Below are 20,192 nucleotides of genomic sequence, written 5' to 3'. Positions count from 1 at the left end.
CCAAATGCCTATATCCCTGTACTATGTTAGATGCTGGGAATGCAGATATGAACAGAACAGTGCCTACTCTGAAAAATTTCAGAAGTTGCTGGGGACGTAGACAAGAAAGCAATGATGGCAGTATGTAAAATACATGAGAAGATAGAGGTTTACAAATAATGTAATACAAACACATAGAAAAAGCACAGAAGTGGGTCATCAGGAAATGCTTTCAACAGTTCCCAAAACATGCTTTCAGTGCCTACTAAGTAGCAGACCCCATGCTGGACTACTATGTAGTTGAATAACACTCGGAATATGCTTTCTAACCTCAGGTGCATGGATGAACTGTGGGTTAGGAGAATGCTCGTTTTTACAGAGTGGGCTCATAGCCTTCTTCTGATTCCCCAAGGGACTTGTGATCATACAGAGGCCCAGGTCACAACATTTGCACACTGGGGGGTCCCTCTGCCCGACTTGCACCTTCTCCCAGTCCTGGACCCCTTGGGAAATGTCCGACTGCCGGCTTAGGCCTGACGGGGAATGGGCCTAAGCCAGCAGGCAGAAATCCCCCAAGTGGTCCTAAGCGCTGCTGTGGAGGCAGCAGCGGCTCCCACCACTGCCGCTGTGCTCACCAGCCATGAGCCTGCTTCTGGCTGAGTGGTGCTCCCACTGTGGGGACGCACTGACCATCAGGGGGCAGCTCCTGTGTTGAGCGTCTTCCCCCTGGTGGTCAGTGCACATCATAGCAACTGGTCATTCCACTGTTCGGTTGATTTGCATATTAGCCTTTTATTATATAGGATAAGAGGATGAGAACCATGGGTCTAATGAAAGCTAGAAATTCTTGATAGAGACCAATCTTAAACAAACAAGAGCTTTCCAAGAGAAGGGGATGATGGGAGTAGGGCTATTGTACTCTATTGTATGGGTTACACACTGTCTGAGGGGGCCAAGTGGAGAAGGTTGGAAAGGCTGAAAAAGAGGCAGCTTTACACTCACCACATCTAGCACCACAGCATGGGGTGCTTCAGTGCAGCAGAGGTGTCTTTCCATTTTTCACAAAGGTGCCTTCTATCACCAATCTGAGCACCTGCAGACCTGACTGTCTGAAGGCGGATCACTTCTAATTTGCACAAAGGCAATGCTGGGCTGGGAGTGGCCCTGAATAGAAAAAGGGCATTCCCACAGGCAGTGGTTCTCAACCTGTGGGTCGCGACCCCTTTGGCGGTCGAATGACCCTTTCACAGGGGTCGCCTAAGACCATCCTGCATACCAGATATTTACATTATGATTCATAACAGTAGCAACATTACAGTTATGAAGTAGCAACAAAAATAATTTTATGGTTGGGTCACAACATGAGGAACTGTATTTAAAGGGCCAGAAGGTTGAGAACCACTGGTTTATAGTCTTTTCAATGTACAAATGCACGAGAGAATATGCCAGTTCAGGGAACTCCAAGGTGCTCCTGGATAAATTTAAAGGTTTTTGTAATGTGATGGGTGAAAGATAAGGTTGAGAAAGTAAAAATGGATAATTATAGAGGGATTTGTATGCCAAGTAAAAAAAAAAGTCTGAACTTCATTAAAAGCAGATAAGCCATTATGTTATTTTAAGCAGGAAACTACGCAGCTCACTCTGAAAGCATCACAGAGAATGGACCACAAATATATAAACCAGTAGAATGACTTTCACAGTAATCCAGGCCATAAATAATGAGTCCCAGATTAAGGCAGCCAGGATAGAAAAGAAAGGACAAACTCTAAAAAAAAAAAAAAAATGTAGATAGAAACAATATGAGGGAAAAAATGAAATAATATAAAGTATGACTATCTATATATATAAAAGCCTAAGCGACCATCCAACCATTTGACCATCCAACCGGTAGCTATGACGTGCAATGACCACCAGAGGGCAGACACTCCAACAGGTAGCTATAATGCACACTGACCACCAGGGGGCAGATGCTCAACACAGGAACTGCCGAGCTGCGGTGATTTGGCAGTTGCGGTTCTCGGGTGACGCACCCAGAACCAGAGAAGAGGGAGCCCAATTCCAGGGTGCGTCACTCGAGAACTGCCCTCTTGAAATCTGGGACCCCTCTGGGGATGTCAGAGAGCTAGTTTCGGCCTGATCCCCACAGGCCAGGCTGAGGGACCCCGGGCCTCTAGTATTAATATAAGATGAGTAAAGAAAAGGGAATAGTACCAGATGAATATCATTTAAGAGCATCAGAGTGAATATATGAAGTCAGTTTTAAAGCTATTGGATTTGAGATATACTTATAGAACAACTAGAGAGAAATATCAAGCATCCAGTAAAATATCTGGTCCTGGGATTCAAGAATATGGTTTGGCCTGAAGATAATGGAGTTCAGAAATCATCAGCACAAGCAATAACTAAATCCTTATATGTGGAAATGTAGGGATTTCCACTTAAGGATAGGGTGGCATAGGCACAGGTACATTAGAGAAGATCAGGGGATGGACCTGGTGGAACCACAATAGTAGAAAAACAAGTGAAAGAAAAGGATCCAGAAGCATTTTAGAGGGGTGGAATTTAAAGTACAGAGTATTTTATAATTACAATATTACAAAGAGTTTAAATAAGTTAGGAAATTAAAGAGTTTCCATTGGGTTTTTCAAATTAGAGCACCATTGGTGATCTTGACTAGATAAATACCAATGAAGTACTAGAGACAGAAGGTAAATTCAGCCCACCAAGGGATAAGTAAAGGTGAAGACTCAAAGAAGCTGAGTTCCTGAGCCAGCTAAGCTCAGCATCACCTGGGAACACTAACAGGTGACTGTTAGGGTCAGTCCACAGACTGGCAGGTGGAAACCACATGTGGTAGAGAAGCTTTCAGAAGTTGAGCCTTGGTGATTGGGATAGAGGAGTTGAAATCAAAACAGAATAGAAAGAGACACTTTGTTTTAAAGATGAGAGACTTGAATTATTCTGAGATCCCAAAAATAAATAAAAAAACAAGTGACAGGGGAAAGGGGGGCTTAACTGATAGAGCAGCAAGGTTCCTGAGAAGATGGAAGGGCAGATGAGATGGTAAGCACGGGGAGGCAGAATTCATTATAGCAGCAAGGAAAATCACTTTCTTATTCCTCCTGAGATGAGGCAGGGGTAGAAATAACAAAGAGTAAGAAAATGGAAAAATAAAGGTACTTATGACCGGATGGCCTTTACTTCCTAGAAGGTAAGTGATGAGATGAGCATGAAAAAAGAGGATTTTTAAAAAGGGAGAAAAACCTTGGTAATTAGAAATGAGCCTAGGCCAGGGAGGGTTGGGGGGCAGGAGGGAGGGGGGTAAGAGATCAACCGAAGGATTTGTATGCATGCATATAAGCATAACCAATGGACATAAGACACTGGGGGATAGGGGAGGCTAGGGGACTGTCAAGGGCGTGGGGGAAAAAAAAGGACACATATGTAATACCCTTTGTAATACTTTAAGCAATAAAAAAAATAAAAAAAATAAAGCTTACCCAAGTCATTCTCAAAAAAATAAATAAATAAAAATAAAAAGATAAATACTGGTAAAAAAAAAAAAACAAAAAAAAAAAAAAAAAAAAAACCTAAAAATGCCAGGCATTAGGCATTGTTAAAGACCTAAATGAGAAGGAAGCCTAGAAGTCTGGTGTGAAAAAAAAAATCCATGAGTATTTTGTTTATTTGTTTCTTTTCTCCAGCAACCTTATTCACATGAGCTTGGTGGAAATGAAAAACTTGAGCCAATTAATTCACATGAGGTTCAACACAGGAGGTTGATATACTAAAGTCAACTGCTGTAGTGTTAAACCACTTCTTTATTTTTTTAATTTAAAATTTTTATTGTTGAAAGTATTTCATATGTCTCCTTTTTCCCCCATTGACCTCTCCCTAGCTGCCCCCACTCCAGCATGTGCCCTTGCCCCCCTACTATCTGTGTCCATTGGTTAGGCTTATATGCACGTAATACAAGTCCTTTGGTTGATCTCTTACCCTTCCCCACACCCTCCCCTGCCTTTCCTCTGAGGTTTGACGGTCTGTTCGATGCTTCTCTGTCTCTGGATCTATTTTTGTTCATCAGTTTATGTTGTTCATTATATTCCACAAATGAGTGAGATAATGTGATATTTATTGTTCTCTGACTGGCTTATTTCACTTAGCATAATGCTCTACAGGTCCATTCATGCTGTTGCAAATGGTAAGAGTTTTTCTTTTTTATAGCAGCATAGTATTCCATTGTGTAGATGTACCACTGGGTTTTTTTCCTTTTTATTTGTTTTCTTTATTGATTAAGGTATTACATATGTGTCCTTATTCCCCCCTCCCATTTCCTCCCCACCTTGTGCCCTCACCGCCCTAGTGTCTGTGTCCATTGGTTATGCTTATATGCATGCATACAAGTCCTTTGGTTGATCTCTCCCCTCTCCCCACCCCACCCTCTCCTGCCTTCCCTCTGAGGTTTGACAGTCTGATCCATGCTTCTCTGTTTCTGGATCTGTTTTTGTTCATCAATTTATGTTGTTCATTATATTCCACAAATGAGTGAGATCATGTGATATTTATCTTTCTCTGACTGGCTTATTTCACTTAGCATAATGCTCTCCAGGTCCATCCATGCTGTTGCAAATGGTAGGAATACCTTCCTTTTTATAGCAGCGTAGTATTCCATTGTGTAGATGTACCACAGTCTATTAATCCATTCATCTGCTGATGGGCTCTTAGGCTGTTTCCAAATCTTAGCTATTGTAAATTGTGCTGCTATGAACATAGGGGTGCATATATCCTTTCTGATTGATATTTCTAGTCTTTTGGGTTATATTCCTAGTAGTGGGATCTTCACAGGCATAATTAATTAGGTTAGAGTACCCTCATTGAGTGTTTACTAAGTGCTAGTCATTGTATCCTTTAAGCCAACTGGTCCCATTGTTATATTATTATTATTATTATACCCATTATTATTATTATACCCATTGTACAGATAAGGAAAGGGACGCACAAAGAAGCTAACAGCTTGCCCTCTTAGTACTATATCTGCATTTTAGAGATATTAACATCCCAACTCTATGAGGTTAATTAATGGGGTCCTACAGAATTTCAACAACCAGAGGCTTAATGTCCACACCAATGCACCACAAAGGAATACATGATGTAGGAACCATATTTCTGGGAACTGCTGGTTTTCCTAGTTTATAAAAACAATGTTAAAATAATTTTCTAAATTTGAATTTTACCCCTAAAATGGTTCTTAAACCTTTAGCCCTTGTGACTACTAGTTTCCTAGACATAAATAGCAAATGTGGTTCCTTAAAAATATGTATATGCATGCATCTCTGCATCTGATATGTACACCTTATTTTTTACTGGTGCGTTCCCTTTATAGCATTAAAAATAATAACAGTTCCTACTGTCTTCATAAAACACTGTGACCTCCTGTGCTCCAAATATGACTTCATGGTTTATTGGAAAGAACAAGAAAAGGCTTTGGATGCCACTAAGATCTCTCCCTGTTTTCTTGCCCTTTTTGAGGTTATGATACCCCAAGAGGTTTGGAGAATTAAGGGAAAGTATTTGTAAACCATATAGCACTTTATAATTTATTTCAAGCACAAGTAGCTTGAAGGCAGAATAAGATGAACCCAGGAGGTAGGGAGTGTCTTTTACATAGAATTGAAAGATTTTCACTTTTAAGTTTGTGGGCAATATAAAAGTTGAGAAAAATGAGGGGTTATCATGAGGGGAAAGCATGGTGGAGGTTCACTCCCACAGCACTAAATTCTAGTGAAACGCTGCTGCGAGGATTTATGAAAACTCGTCTATTTGTGCTGTAAAATCCAGTGGCAAAGAAAGCAGTTGCATCTGGTATGCTGCCGTTTTATTATTTTTAATAACTTTCTTCCACTCTGATGCTCTAAATATTTTAGAGATATTTTCTCTTGCTTTACAGATTTCCAGGAAGAGACATTAATACATCATTATAAAACCACACGAGTTGTATTAACTTCCTATTGCTGCTGGAACAATTCACCACAAATAGTGCCTTAAAGTAACAGACATTATTAATATCATACTATCATACAGTTCTAGAGGTCAGAAGTCCAAAATGGGTCTCACTGGGCTAAAATCAAGCTGCCTGCAGGTCTGCCTTCCTTCTGAAGGAGAATCTGTTTCCTTGCCTTTTCCACCTTCTTAGAGAGACTCTCCCTCCCTCTTTAGAGCCAGCAATGGCAGGCTAAACCTTTCTTCTGCTCCCCTCCTTCCATGCTCTCAATCATCTGCTTCCCTCTTCCAATTTAAGGACCCTCGTGGTTACATTGGACCTACCTAGATAAAGCAGGATACTCTCCCTATTTGAAGGTAAGTCAATTATCAAAATTAATTCCACCTGCAAATTTAATCCCCTTTTGCTATGTAACATGACACAGTCCTAGGTTCCAGGGATCAGAATGTGGAGGGACAGGAAGGGGGCAATATCCTGCCTACCACATGGGTTAAATCTATTGTTAAATAAATAAGTATTAGACACATAATGTGGCAGATACTTCACAAAATCCTTGCCCTCCTTAGCCCTCTGAAAGTTGGCTTTGAAATGTGGGTGGTAGGGGAGGGTAGAGAGAACTTGTTTCATTTAGGACTAAGCAGTGGTGTGCTGATAAACTTAACAACTGGCTCTAGCAGGGAGGAGGAAGGCAGGTGGATTGTGGGCATTATGAAAGTCTGAGAAAAGTTATTTACTGCTTTTTTGTGGTGAAAATACTCCCACATGGTTAGTTTCAAGCTCCCAATATAAAGCCCACTAGTTCAAAAAAATTCTGAGAATGTAACTATCCACTCTCTTGAACCAGAACGAGGAGGCTCCAGCACACCTGGGAAGACTACACAGCACCAGCATACTCTAGTATAGGGAACATGCGTTTGAAGCATACTAACGTCTCTGCAAGTCCCCCCTTCACCCTTAGAATTAACTTCTCCTGGGCCCCACCTACCTGGGCCCACTTGCTAAAGATCTGGCTGCCAATCACACCCCTGTGCTTATTAAGGACCAAAGGACACCCACATGTGTTGGCAGAGACTGCAGTTTACTCTCCCCTCATTCGCTCACAGATGCTGACCAATCAGAAAGAGACCCAGGAGGAATGGAAGGGTGTGAAGACCGGAGGCCAAGCTAGAGGCTTTCAGGTGGCCATGGGCTTCTTGGATTCTACTTGGCTCAGAGTTCCTGGACAGCAGCCATTTGCCAGGGGAGGAGGACAGTATTTTGCAGGCTGGTGTCTAGGAGTGTGTTTTTTGTGCATTTTTAAAAACAAATGCTCCGTAAGTACAGCCATTATCACTTCCCTTGGCCATTTTCACACGGCAATGTGAAGTACGCCATTTCTAGATGGCTAATGTCCATTTTTCTTTCATCTGAGGCAAGCTGCTGAATAGGCTCACATTCAGTATGAAAGCCACAGATTTATATACAACAAGAAACACTAGGCCAATTAGCCAGGAAAACAAGTCTGTGCAAGGACCTGGGTGTGCTGCTCATTCTCTTGTAAGGTAGTTTAGATTAATGCTCCCCAAATGTTTATGTGCATGAGGATCAGCTGGAGAGCCTGTGAAAGTGCAGGTCCTGAGTCAGAGGGTCTGGGGTGGGGCTCGAGATTCTGCATTTCTCACTAGTGATGCCAGTGCTGCTAGTTGGGACCACATTTTGAATGGAAAGGACCTACATATCAACTCTTGTCTTCCCTTCTCACACTTTCAGGCAAATTTATACTAATAATTACTACAGTTATTCTATATAATAAAGAGGTGATATGCAAATTAACCCTCATGCCCTCACATCTCAAGATGGCCACCCCCACATTGTCAAAATATGGCCGCCCCACATCATCACAAGATGGCCACCCCCAAGTTGTCAAAACATGGCCACCCCCACATTGTCACAAGGTGGCCACCCCCATGTTGTCACAAGATGGCCACCCCACATTGTCACAAGATGGCCGGCAGGGGAGGGCAGTTGGGAGTGATCAGGCTGCAGGGGAGAGCAGTTGGGGGTGATCAGGCCAGCAGGGGAGCAGTTAGGCATCAATCAGGCCGGCAGGGGAGTGGTTAGGGGGTGATCAGGCAGGCAGACAGGCTAGTAGTTAGGAGCCAGTAGTCCCAGATTGTGAGAGGGATGTCCCCTGAGGGGTCCCAGATTGGAGAGGGTGCAGGCTGGGCTGAGGGACAACCTCCAGTGCACAAATTTCATGTACCGGGCCTCTAGTCATAGTATAAAAGCCAACCCAATTAAAATTTCTACAATTAGTGATTGCTGGACAGCTAGTGTTATGGTATAACTTGGAAGTAGGAAAATGCTGCTTTTACTCAATTTTAAAGGAAACCATTTCAGCCACTAACATTTCTAAATTGTATACATTACTTGAGCCGTGAAGAAATGAGCTATAAATGACCCACAAGCCAGTCGGTTCTGAATATTAAATGACAACTAATAAATGACTTTTAGGTTAAGAGGTTGCGACACAATAATTCTTCAGGATCTCTTCATTCAGTTCCTGGTAATGATTTAATGATTTTTTAGTTCTGCCTGCAATGCACATAGACTTGTTCTATGTGAGGGGACACTCCTCTACAAGCACAAGACCAGTGTGTGAACCTTCCTTTGAAGGAGGAAATTGGGGAGGGGAGTTGGATATAAAAAAAAGAGTAGGAAATAGAGAAGTAGAAAGAGAAAGATGGGTTAAAAATGTTATTGTAATAAAGATGTTTTCAGTGAAGGTATAATGGCTGATCAGTTGGAAATAGATTACTGAATCAAATTTTGTAAACCAAGTTCCTATATGTTTTTTTCTTATACCTCCAGCATTTCACTACAGTTCCACATGCATAAGTCCAGTCTTATCTCCTCCCCGGCGCCAACACCTCTACAGATATAGCATTGAAATCTACAGATGCTACTGGGCCTTGGGAGAAGAGGAGGTGGGGCTTATAGACTCATTTTACAGGAATAGTTGAGGGAGGGGTACAGCATGCTCAAGGTCACACAGCACAACAGGACACTTCCAAGAAAATCTCAGTCTGCTCCCCAGCAGGTAGAAGGTCCTCAGGGGAAGAAAAGGCTCATATTCTCTCACACATTCTCTAAGTCATCAGCTTTTGGCTTCATGAACTCTAACTGGTAAAAATATTTATTGTTTGGTAACCAGGTTTAGATCTTGACCAACACTCAATCTTTAAAAGAAAAAGAGAAAAGAAGGAGGGGGAGAGAGACACAGACAGCAGGAATAGCGCTTGTGCTTCCATGACTTACACCCGCAGCAGGTGTTATACTTGGTAGTCAGTATCATGAGTCAACCCCTTTCCCCTAAACCTTCAGCACTTAAAACCTACTACACCTTAGGGCTTTGTGAGGAATGACAGTAGGAGACAGGCATAAGGGGGAATAACACTACATTCTTCCTTCTTCTCTAGCAAATGAACAAGTTTAGGAGGTTTATTTCCCCAAACCCAGAATAAGTATCAACACTAAAAACACTTTGAGGTTTGGATCATATCCCTAATACTGAAATGCAAATGTACACTTTCTCTTCTATCAGTAAGAGAGTATGTTCACCTATTTGGCATTCACCCTGGAAAAGTCAGTATCTATATATATAAAAGTGTAAGCTACCATTACAACCGGACGACCGGATGACTGGACATAGCTATGATGTGCACTGACCACCAGGGGGCATCTGCTCAATGCAGGAGCTACCCCCTGATGGTCAGTGCGCTCCCACAGCCAACCTCCCACAGCCAGCCAACCTCCCGTGTCCCCTCCCCACACCCCCTGCTCCCGGCTGGTCCCAATTGGCCCTGATCACTGGCCTGGCTGAGGGACCCCACCTGTGCGCAAATTCATGCACCAGGCCTCTAGTTTGGATATAAATATGGTGGTCCACTGCTAATTGCCATTATTACTAACTGCTTTGCTTATAGACAAATATACAGTGACTACTTTGATCACTTGCCTGAGAGTCAAGATAGTGTTGTGACTAAGAACTCTAGCTCTGAGGCCCATCCGCCTGGATTTGAATCCTACTTCTATTTACCAGCTGTGAGCCCTGGGCAAATTATCTACCCTCTCTGTGTCAGTTTCCTCATTTGTGAACTTGGCTAATAAGAATAATGTGTACTTCGTAGGATTACCGTATTGTGAGGATTAAATGAGTTTGTACATGACCATGTCTAGAAGAGAACCTGGCACATAAAATACCCTCAGTCAACATTAACTAATCATCTTCCCCGCTATCTTACCTTCTCTCTCTGAATTGCCTTCATTTTTTGGATTTCAGCTTCTTCAGCTTCCTTCTTGATTCTTATAGATTCTTCTCTTTTTAGCTAAAATGTATTGAGATTACAGAGGACAGAAAACAGTTACTATTTTTCAGTCTGAATCTCTGGAACACAAAATTATGATGAAAGGCAAATTACAGTATTGTTTGTGCTCTACCTCACCATGATTATAGGTTGGTATTTCAAGTACTTAGAGCACAGAGACTGGCCAGGCTACTTCTCCTGCCTATGAAATTTCTCTTTGTATTTCTTCCTTGGTCTCTGTCTGTCTTCTCCCACCACCCCGCCTTCCCCAATCTGGGTTGGGGAGGAAAAAGGGTGGGCAGATAATTTTCCCTGATTATAAAACTCAAGACGTGCCTTGTCAAAAATCACTAAGTGCCTTAAATATTTTCTTTTTTTAATACTTTCATGACTGCTATCCAGTAAACAAATCCATGTTGTTGAAAGCAAAATATTCAAAACACAGTAGAGTTAAACTAGGAAAAAAATCCCTGAACCAGGGGTGCTGTTGACTAATGTATGGCGTGGATGGAAATTCTAGATGTATCTCTCTTCGGCTCCTGATTTCTTTGCCTTTGAGAGTTCCCTTTTGCAATTGCTTGAAAGGTTTTATGTTTCTGGTAAGTTACTGTGTTATTTCATAGTTACTAGAAAGTGCTGGTGCTCAAATTCCTTGCCAAAATTAAACTAAAAGAGATGGATTCTGACCTTTTGCTGGTATTTAGATTGCATCAGTTGAAGTTGTTGTTTCTGCCTCACTTCAGCCTCTGATTGGCTTCCACCTAAGGAAAAAAAAGTCACAAAGTTGAAACTTGAATGTTAACCTGAAATGTCAGCCATCAAAAACTAATTAATACATGATATGACTACACAATGAATTTCTTTAACATTTTATACCTCTAGAAATAAGGACATAACCAGTTTTCTTAATAAGACATTAAATAATGGCCATCACTTAAAAGATAGACAGAGCTAGACAGATAGACCATATTCCTAAAAGAACAGGACAATCCTACTTGAGTTTTCCAGTTGTGCCAACATTCAAGTTTTCCTTTAGATGGAAATCATGCCGCAAGTTCCATACTAAATAATAAGAAATACTGCTTGTTTTGGAAATTCTAGAACATTCCTCCTGCTTAAGTATGACCATTTCTTAACCATGATAAGGATTATTATCAATGATGCTTCACTTGCTTTTCTTCTTCTGACCCAATTGTCCTGATTCAAGTGGCAAAGCTCAGGAAACCCTCAGGGCTCTTGCCACTAAACAAATATGGGGTCTTTATAACCCAGTTTTTAAAAGTACAGTAGAAATATTATTATTCGTAATTGATTGTCAATCTATACTATTTATTGTTCTTTCTGTAGGTATTCATGAAAAATATATGAATGTTAGATTATTTGCCTGCTCCCTCTTTAAACCTAAAATAATTAGGAGCCAGAATGCAGCTTGATAATCATCTACTAGTAAGAATTGCTATTTAAGGATTTCTTAGTGTTTATGCAAGCATAATATGTGTATTATAAAAATCCCTTCGAAATAATTCTCTGGTGTTTTGGTCACTAAATGTGTCAGTTCTCTGATTCCCTCTCACAGAAGATGCATTAAAACAAATTGCATCACCATCTACACTAATAAAAGAGAAACATGGTAATTGGCATACGACCACTACCCTTTTCATTGGCTAATCAGCGAGATATGCAAATTAACTGTCAGCCAAGATGGCGGCCAGCAGCCAGGCAGCTTGAAACTAACATGAGGCTTGCTTGCCTCAGTGATGGAGGAAACCAACGTTCCCTGCCTGCAACTGCAGGCCTCTGAGCCTGCAGTTTCAAACATTGTAACAAATACCGCTGGACTTCAGCCAGCAGGATCGCAACATTGTATGCAAAGGCAGCGGAGGCCTAAGAGCTGGAGCCAAGCCTCAAGCTAAAGCTGGCCCAGAATTAAAAAAAAAAAAAAAAGGAAAAAGGGAGCAGTTGGGAGCTTCAGTCACCCCTTGCCTGAAAACAGCCCTCAGCTCCTCACCCAGACTGGCCAGGCACCCCAGTGGGGACCCCCACCCTAAAGGGTGTGTGACCAGCTGCAAACAGCCATCATCCCCTCACCCAGGCTGGCCAGGCACCCCAGTGGGGACCCCCACCCTGAAGGATGTGTGACCAGCTGCAAACAGCCCTCAGCCCCTCACCCAGGCTGGCCAGGCACCCCAGTGGGGACCCCCACCCTGAAGGGTGTGTGACCAGCTGCAAACAGCCATCATTCCCTCACCCAGGCTGGCCAGGCACGCCAGTGGGGACCCCCACCCTGATCCAGGACACCCTTCAGGGCAAACCAGCCGGCCCCCACCCATGCACCAGGCCTCTATCCTATATAGTAAAAGGGTAATATGCCTCCAAGCACCGGGATCAGCGGAGCCGCGAGGCCTCCTGGCACCGGGATCAGCATGACAGGGGGCAGCGCCCAAACCCCCTGATCGCCCTGCGGCTCTGTGTGTGACAGGGTGCGGCACCCCAACCGCCCCCCCCCCACGGGCCCTGATTGGCCCTGCTCTGTGGGTGATAGAGGGCGGTGCCCCAACGCCCCCCCTCCCGCCCTCCCATGGGCCCTGCTCTGTGTGTGACGGGGTAGAGCCATAACCTCCCCATCAGCCCTGCCCTGAGTGTGACAGTGGCGGCACCCCAACCCCCTGATTGGCCCTGCTCTGTAGGTGATAGAGGGTGGTGCCCCAACCTGCTGATCCGCCCTGCTCTGTGTGTGACAGGGGATGGTGCCCCAACTCGCCTATCAGCCCTACTCTCTGAGTGACAGGGAGAGCTCCTCAACCCCCTGATGGGCCCTGCTCTGTGCATGACAGGGGGTGACGCCCCAACCTCCTGATTGGCCCTGCTGTGTGCGTGACAGGGGGCAGCGCCCCAACCCCCTGATTGGCCCTGCTCTGTGCATGACAGGGGGTGGCGCCGCAACCTCCCCATGGACCCTGCCTTGAGTGTGACAGGGGGCGGTGCCCCAACCCCCCAATCGGCCCTACCCTGAGCGTGACTAAGGGTGGCATCGCAACATCCCAATCCACCCTGCTCTGTGCATGACAGGGGGCAGCGCCCCAACTCCCCAATCGGCCCTGCTCTGAGCCCGACCAGGGGCTGCACCTAGGGATTGGGCCTGCCCTCTGCCACCAGGGAGCAGGCCTAAGCCAGCAGGTCGTTATCTCCCGAGGGGTCCCAGACTGCGAAAGGGCACAGGCCGGGCTGAGGGAACCCCCCCCCCCCCCCCGGGAGTGCACAAATTTTTGTGCACCGGGCCTCTAATTGTTTTTATAATTGAACTGATAAAGACACCATAGGGACTTCTCATCTGAATCCCAAAAGATATGTAAAGCCTGTCTGGTTTGGGCCCTTTCGTCTTTGTTGTGGGGGATGGAGGAAAGGGAAAGAAAAAGTGAGGGCTATTAAAGCTTTTATATAATGTTTCAGCCACTTTCAGAATCTCCTCAAACTATGCCAATATTTTAAAGAGTAGGGGAATAGGGGAAGAGCTAAGAATAAAAATAAATGAAGATAGTCAGATATATACAAAGCATTTACAGGTTTTGTTCAAAAATCATCATAAAGTTTAATACACTCTAGAACTTTTTTTTTCTACCCCCTAGCCTCTTTCCACACAGATATCTGTGGCCATTTCTAGATATGTCAAAAATGAGATTCTGACCTTTTTTAACTAAGGTCTGAAGATAATAGTAGCCAACCATTCCAAAATCCAAAACAAGGTACTTGGATCCCTAAGCAGGATCTTCAAGGAGGTAACTGAACAAGTTTAGAAAACTTGTAGTAACAACTACCTTCAGCCTATAAAAAAGGTTGAATACGTCAAAGGGAGGTAGAAATCAGAGGATGTCTTTGTGGATTCATCTTCTCTGTGCCTTTGGGGAAGGAGGATTCTTCACGTAAAGATGAACAAGAGACATTGAATGAAAAATCACTTGATGATCTGAATGCATTTCCCAAGAGACTGCGGGACCTAGTGGACCCATGCCTAGAAAAGTCAGAGCCCAAAGGCTGTTGTCAGTTGTCTACTCAATGGGTCATCAACAAGAGGTGGCTGCATGGCAAATGGCCTGTTTTCCAAGAGTTTCTGTTTCCTGTACTCCCAATCTGAGTTGTCATGAAGGAGAATGTTCACCTGAAGCTGTCCTAAAGGGACTTGCCCATGTGAGCCACCTGGAGAAACAAATGCAGCCCTACAGAGAGAGTCTACCTACCAAGAGCCAATGGTGAAGCCACGGTGACAGAAGGAACGTTTATCATCTCTACCAGGGAAATCTAGGTCAAAGATGAACGAAGGCAAGGAGGGTATCTGAAGAACTCCAAGGACCCCGGGAGGAGTGGGGGAGATGCACAGTAAGTATATACCAAGACTAAGAAACCAGGATCAGTGCACCATAGACCCCTATCACCCTTCCCTCCCCTTCTCCCTTTGACTCTGGAGGGATCAGAATATGGAAACAGGGCAGTCTGGAGAGAAAAATTCCGTTATGCCCCAATTCTTTTGCTATCTTTCTACCCCAAATATACCTGGGCTGAGCGTGGAGGAAGTTCTAATCTTTATTAGTAACAATTTTTCCCAGTAGCTAGGACTGAAGATTAATTACTGAAATGACACTGTTTTATACCTAGAATTAGCTGAACAACTTTATTAGTTGAGAAAGATCAAAAAGAGCCAATCTAATCCAAATATTAAAGGGACAAACTAGTCCCACAGAGCTGGTTTGAGGTCATCACTTAGGAGGGACAAAGCTGTTTCCTGGTTGTACCTCTCACATCTGGCTTATTCAGTGTACAGGTTACACTTAAGATTAACCTTTTTCATGAAACATAGTGGGGGTATGGTTACGATTACTTTCATCCATTAATGATTTCCAAATTAGCTTATTTTTACCTATATCCTGGAAAAAAAATTTCTCTGAAACTATTGTGACAATAAGTGGCCCTTGTTGCTTGACACATTTGTATTAACAAAATCTGTGGACACTGTACCCAGCCCTCTAAGTTCTTAGCTGCCGCTAGAAAAGAAAAGGGAAGAATGGACTGAATGATTCCCATTAGGTGGCCTCCCCATTGGAAGATTCAAACACTGGCAAAGGCAGCCAAGACAATTCATCACACTGGCAGCATGTGTCAGAGACCAAAAGGTCTCTATCTGTAGAATACAAACAGAAGGGATGCTTCCCTTTATGCCGACCACTGGGCCCCCAGCTTACTCCTGTCTTAGTTTTGGAATTGACTCTCCATTCATTTTTCCCCATTAGCATCGAGCCACGATTCATATACTTATGATAGCTTGTACTCCCATCCTGACTAGTGCTGTGATGGGGCATACGCAGCGCCCCAGGTAAGATTTCTTCGGAGTTGATCATCTAAGAGGCTCTAAATTGTTTGGCAATTAAGTCATCACTTTATTCCCACATAACTGTGTGGCATCATATGTTTGCTACTTGCAGAAAATTAGAAACAACAATATATCTGCATATTTGTTTCAATTTTAAATGCAGTCCATTCCAAGAAGCACAGTGACCCAACCACCTGTAAGATACAGTGAAAGACAGACCTAGGCAAGGTGCTAACAGGATTGATACATGCCCTGTCCTCCTCTATCCAGATGACCACTTTGCTTGCTTACCTAGCCTCCTTGGTACCAGGTTAACTGGCTTCGCTCTATGTTGCTCCTTCCACTTCTCCAGGTTCTCCAGCTCTTTCTCAGCAACTAAACCAAGTGAGAAATATAAAGTCATCAATCATTAGAATGTTAAAAGGAAACTTGTCCCTTTAAGGCATTCAAAACAACCATTAGAGGGCAATTAAATATATGCAGGCATGGGTGGATGAGATATCCGGGAAAGGAAGAAACCATTCAGTACTAACCCCTTGAAGTCACCCTGAGCCCACCCCTGTGGCAATGTCTCTGCATGGGAGGTTCAAATATGGAAAAGAACCTGAACGCCTATTAAAATAAAAGATTTTTCTTCCCATTCTAGAGAATGTGTGCAAAACTAGAATAATCATGTCAATAAGAGCTTTTCACACATAGGTAAATGTATATTCCCAAGTAATTCTGATGCCCACATTCTTTATTTTAAGTGTTCCCAAATCTTACTGCAACTATACAATGTGAGAGCTCTGCACTGCAGGTGGGCAACCCTGCTCTGGTTTCTGGCACTTGGGAGAGCAGTGCTCATTCCCCAAAATACACTCAGTGACAGCAGGGGGCGCCAGAGATACTCGTTCAGTACTTCCAATGCAGGCCCGAATCTCCACTTAGACCTGAAGGTTCCAAATGTCCATTTATAACATTTTTTAACTATTAGAGAAAAAACTTTCTGAAACACCTCAAAAATCCAGAGCACACTGAGACTTAAGTATTTAAATCAAACGCTTGTGAGATGCCAAAACATTTGGAATTCTGTTGGTCAACTGTTGGCAGTGCCCACTCACTACATAGCAGCATTTGTCATATTCTGCACTGATTATTAAAAGGAAACCTCCAGTTTTACCACAAGTTTGCTTTCCTGTTGTGCTCTTATGTCCATCATTAATCATAAAATTAAATTTCCTACAAAGATCTAATAAAGGAGATAGTCCCACAATTGACTTGAACAAGTTTCGTAACTTCTTTGTGAACTAAATTTTAGTTCTTCTTCCAACTCGAGTGTATAATGCTATAATTTTAAATGACAGCACTTATTTTGCTGTACAATTCAATTAAATATCTTAATATCCACAAAAATGAGTAGAGTGTGGTCCCTTCCTCAAAGATGCGGTAATCTAAAAAAAAAAAAAAAAATTAAACTACAGCAGGTCCTCCAATATGTTGTTTTATTATAATGTTGATGAGATGCCATGGGAACTTAGCTTTTGTTTATATCAAGTAGCCTATGGTAAAATTGGTTTTATTATACATTGTTTCACTTGAAGTTGCAGAACCTATAAACAATATGAATTGAATATACTTACTTTACACAAATAAAAATAACAGAGTAGACTGTGATAGTTACAAAAGTATGGGAGCACAGAAGCTTAAAAATAATTCCATTATGAAGGGATAAAACATATCAAGAAAGAGAAAAGTTATTTCAAGTACATAATTATTTTACGTATACAACTTGTCTATCTCAAAAGTAGTCATCTGTAATAATAAAAGCACAATATGCAAATCGACCCAACGACCGAACAGCAGAAAGATCGTCTGGACAACCTTCCGGACGACCATGCTATGACACGCACTGGTGCCAGGCCAGCCAAGGTGGGTGCAATGCAATTGGTCGGGGGGCCCGCTATCGCCCCATGATAGCCCCACAGAGGGAGGCCCAGGCCACCAGCTGGGGGGTGATTGGTGGGGGCGATCAATCGGGAGGCTCCACAGAACTGGGGAACTTGTGTGGTGGCAGACGCAAGCAGTGCCAGGCCAAGGTGGGTGCAGGCAGGGGGCAGGGGCCAAGAGGCAGCCAGGGCTGCAAAGGCCTACCCTTGCTCGAATTTCATGCATTGGGCCTCTAGTAGTCCTATAAAAATATCTGCAGTCAGCCCAACTTTACAGGAATGAGAAAAAGGTCTATTGGCAAACTGTTTAAGCTCAATAGAAATCTAAGATTTATAATCATGCAATGAGTTCTGCTTTTAACCTAGAGAAACAAGTTTAGAAGCATTAACAGTATATAATTTTAAAAGGTAGAATTAAAACTGCTAAAGTTAAAGAAAAAAAATTGATGAAATCTAGTGAGTACATTCAAATCAGAAAATAAAAATACTTTAGACCAAAACAAATCAATTATACTCTATAAGAACATGAGAAGCTTTCTGAATGTTAAATAAATATACATACTCCTTTGTAACTGCTTTCTTCGGTTTTCATTTGGTGCTATCAAGGTGTAGGCACCTATGCTAGAATGAAGAGGGAAAAATTGTTTATTATCATGAGAAACTACTAATGCCTATAAACCACCAAACATTTTTCCTGCTGATACACTATTTACTATCATCACCATCAAATATGTGCTTTGGAAGGTACTCTTCCTATTAAGACCCAGGTCTGTTCTCCAGAAGCTTTACAATCTTGTTGTCAAAGGAAAACAAATGCAGAGTGACAAGTGACTGCTTCGCTGTTGGCTCCTGGTAAACTCTATTTGCAGGGACCCACCGCTCCTCCTGGTGATGCTCATGAGCAAATCTCTTTGAGGTGGCTTTAGATGGGCATCCTTGTCCACACGACTGGCCCATATTGGGAGGAAAAGAAACACTCATGCATTCTTTGTTCCCACAAACTGTGAATATGGGCCATTTGCAATGCAGCCATCTCTTTTAACATTAATTTTATTGAATTTCCTAGAGGCCCAGCACACGAAATCATGCAGCCCCACCCACCCGCCACCCTGCCACAGTCGTGCCCCACCTACCCATTCTCGTCTTGCCACACCTGCCTTATTGTCCCACCCACCTGCTGCCCCACCTGCCCACCAGCTGCCAGCCTTGCTGTGATTGGAGCCTGTGGGCCATGGGGGAGGGACCGAGAGGTGCTCCACGCACTTCATGGTGACCAGTTGTTTGGTCATTTTGGTCATGATGCCTCTAGCCTTTTATTATTATGACTTGAGGCCCGGTCCACAAAAATTTGTGCACTCAGGGGGATTCCTCAGCCCGGCCTGTGCCCTCTCCCAGTCTGGGAACCCCTCGAAGGATGTCCTTCTGCTGGCTTAGGACCGCTCCCTGGCAGTCAGGCATCCGTCTGGCAGCCCGGAAACTCTTGGGGATGTCCACTTGCCAGCAGGGAGCAGGCCTAAGCTGCAGTTGGACATCCTTAGCACTGCTGAGGAGGCAGGAGAGGCTCCCACCACCATTGCTGTACTGGCAGTCGTCAGCCTGGCTTGTGGCTGAGTAGAGCTCCCCCTGTGGGAGCACACTGACCACCAGGGGGCAGCTCCTGCATTGAGCATCTGCCCCCTGGTGGTCAATGTGTGTCATAGTGACCAATGATTCCCAGTTGCTCTGCTGTTAGGGTCAATTTGCATATTACCCTTTTATTATATAGGATAGAGGCCTGGTGCATGGGTTGGGGGCCGGCTGGTTTGCCTTGAAGGGTGTCCTGGATCAGGGTGGGGGTCCCACTGGGTTGCCTGGCCAGCCTGGGTGAAGGGCTGAGGGCCATTTTCAGGCTGGTCACACCCCTTCAGGGTGGGGGTCCCTACTGGGGTGCCTGGCCAGCCTGGGTGAGGAGCTGATGGCTGTTTGCAGGCTGGCCACAGCCCCTTCAGGGTGGGGGTCCCCACTGGGGTGCCTGGCCATCCTGGGTGAGGGGCTGAGGGCCATTTGCAGGCTGGCTAAGCCCCCCAGCGGGGACCCTCACCCTATGAGTGTGTGGCCATCCTGGATGAGGGGCTGGTGGCTGTTTGCAGGCTGACCATGGCCCCCAGCCACCCAAGCTCCCAGTGGAGGCTGGCTAAAAGCAGGTATCTGGGATTTATTTATCTTCTATAATTGAAACTTTGTTGCCTTGAGTGGAGGCTGCAGCCACCAGGGCAGGCGGGAGGCTTGGCTTCCTCCATCACTGGGGCAACCAAGCCTCCTGTTCGCTCCAGCTCAGTGGCTACTGGCCGCCATCTTGGTTGGGTTAATTTGCATATAGTCGCTCTGATTGGCTGGTGGACGTGGCTTGGGGCTTAGCATGTTTCTCTTTTATTAGATTAGATTGGGGTGACGTTGGTTAATAAAATTACATAGGTTTCAAGTGTACATCCTATAATACACCATTTGTATATTGTATTGTGTTCACCACCCCAAGTCAAGTCTCCTTTTATCATCATTTATCCCCCCTCTTTATCATCTTCTACCACTCCTCACCC

The 20,192-nt window shown here is 43.9% G+C and overlaps 1 protein-coding gene across 2 annotated transcripts in view; it reads right to left on the bottom strand.

Annotated features, from left to right (window-relative positions):
- Positions 1-20,192, bottom strand: part of EPSTI1 (epithelial stromal interaction 1) — a 116,907-nt gene that overhangs the window by 75,579 nt on the left and 21,136 nt on the right. For both annotated transcript variants that reach the window (XM_059684709.1, XM_059684710.1), the window contains exons 2-5: positions 18,179-18,237; positions 15,980-16,063; positions 11,014-11,087; positions 10,264-10,347 (exon numbers count right to left, since the gene is read on the bottom strand). In XM_059684709.1, the coding sequence (XP_059540692.1) occupies positions 10,264-10,347; positions 11,014-11,087; positions 15,980-16,063; positions 18,179-18,237 (301 nt within the window). The remainder of the gene's footprint in view (positions 1-10,263; positions 10,348-11,013; positions 11,088-15,979; positions 16,064-18,178; positions 18,238-20,192) is intronic.

The sequence above is a fragment of the Myotis daubentonii genome, chromosome 2 (assembly GCF_963259705.1).
Source record: "Myotis daubentonii chromosome 2, mMyoDau2.1, whole genome shotgun sequence".
Lineage (NCBI taxonomy): Eukaryota > Metazoa > Chordata > Mammalia > Chiroptera > Vespertilionidae > Myotis > Myotis daubentonii.
Note: the sequence above shows the minus strand (reverse complement) of the source record. Positions and strands in the feature narration are given on the sequence as shown.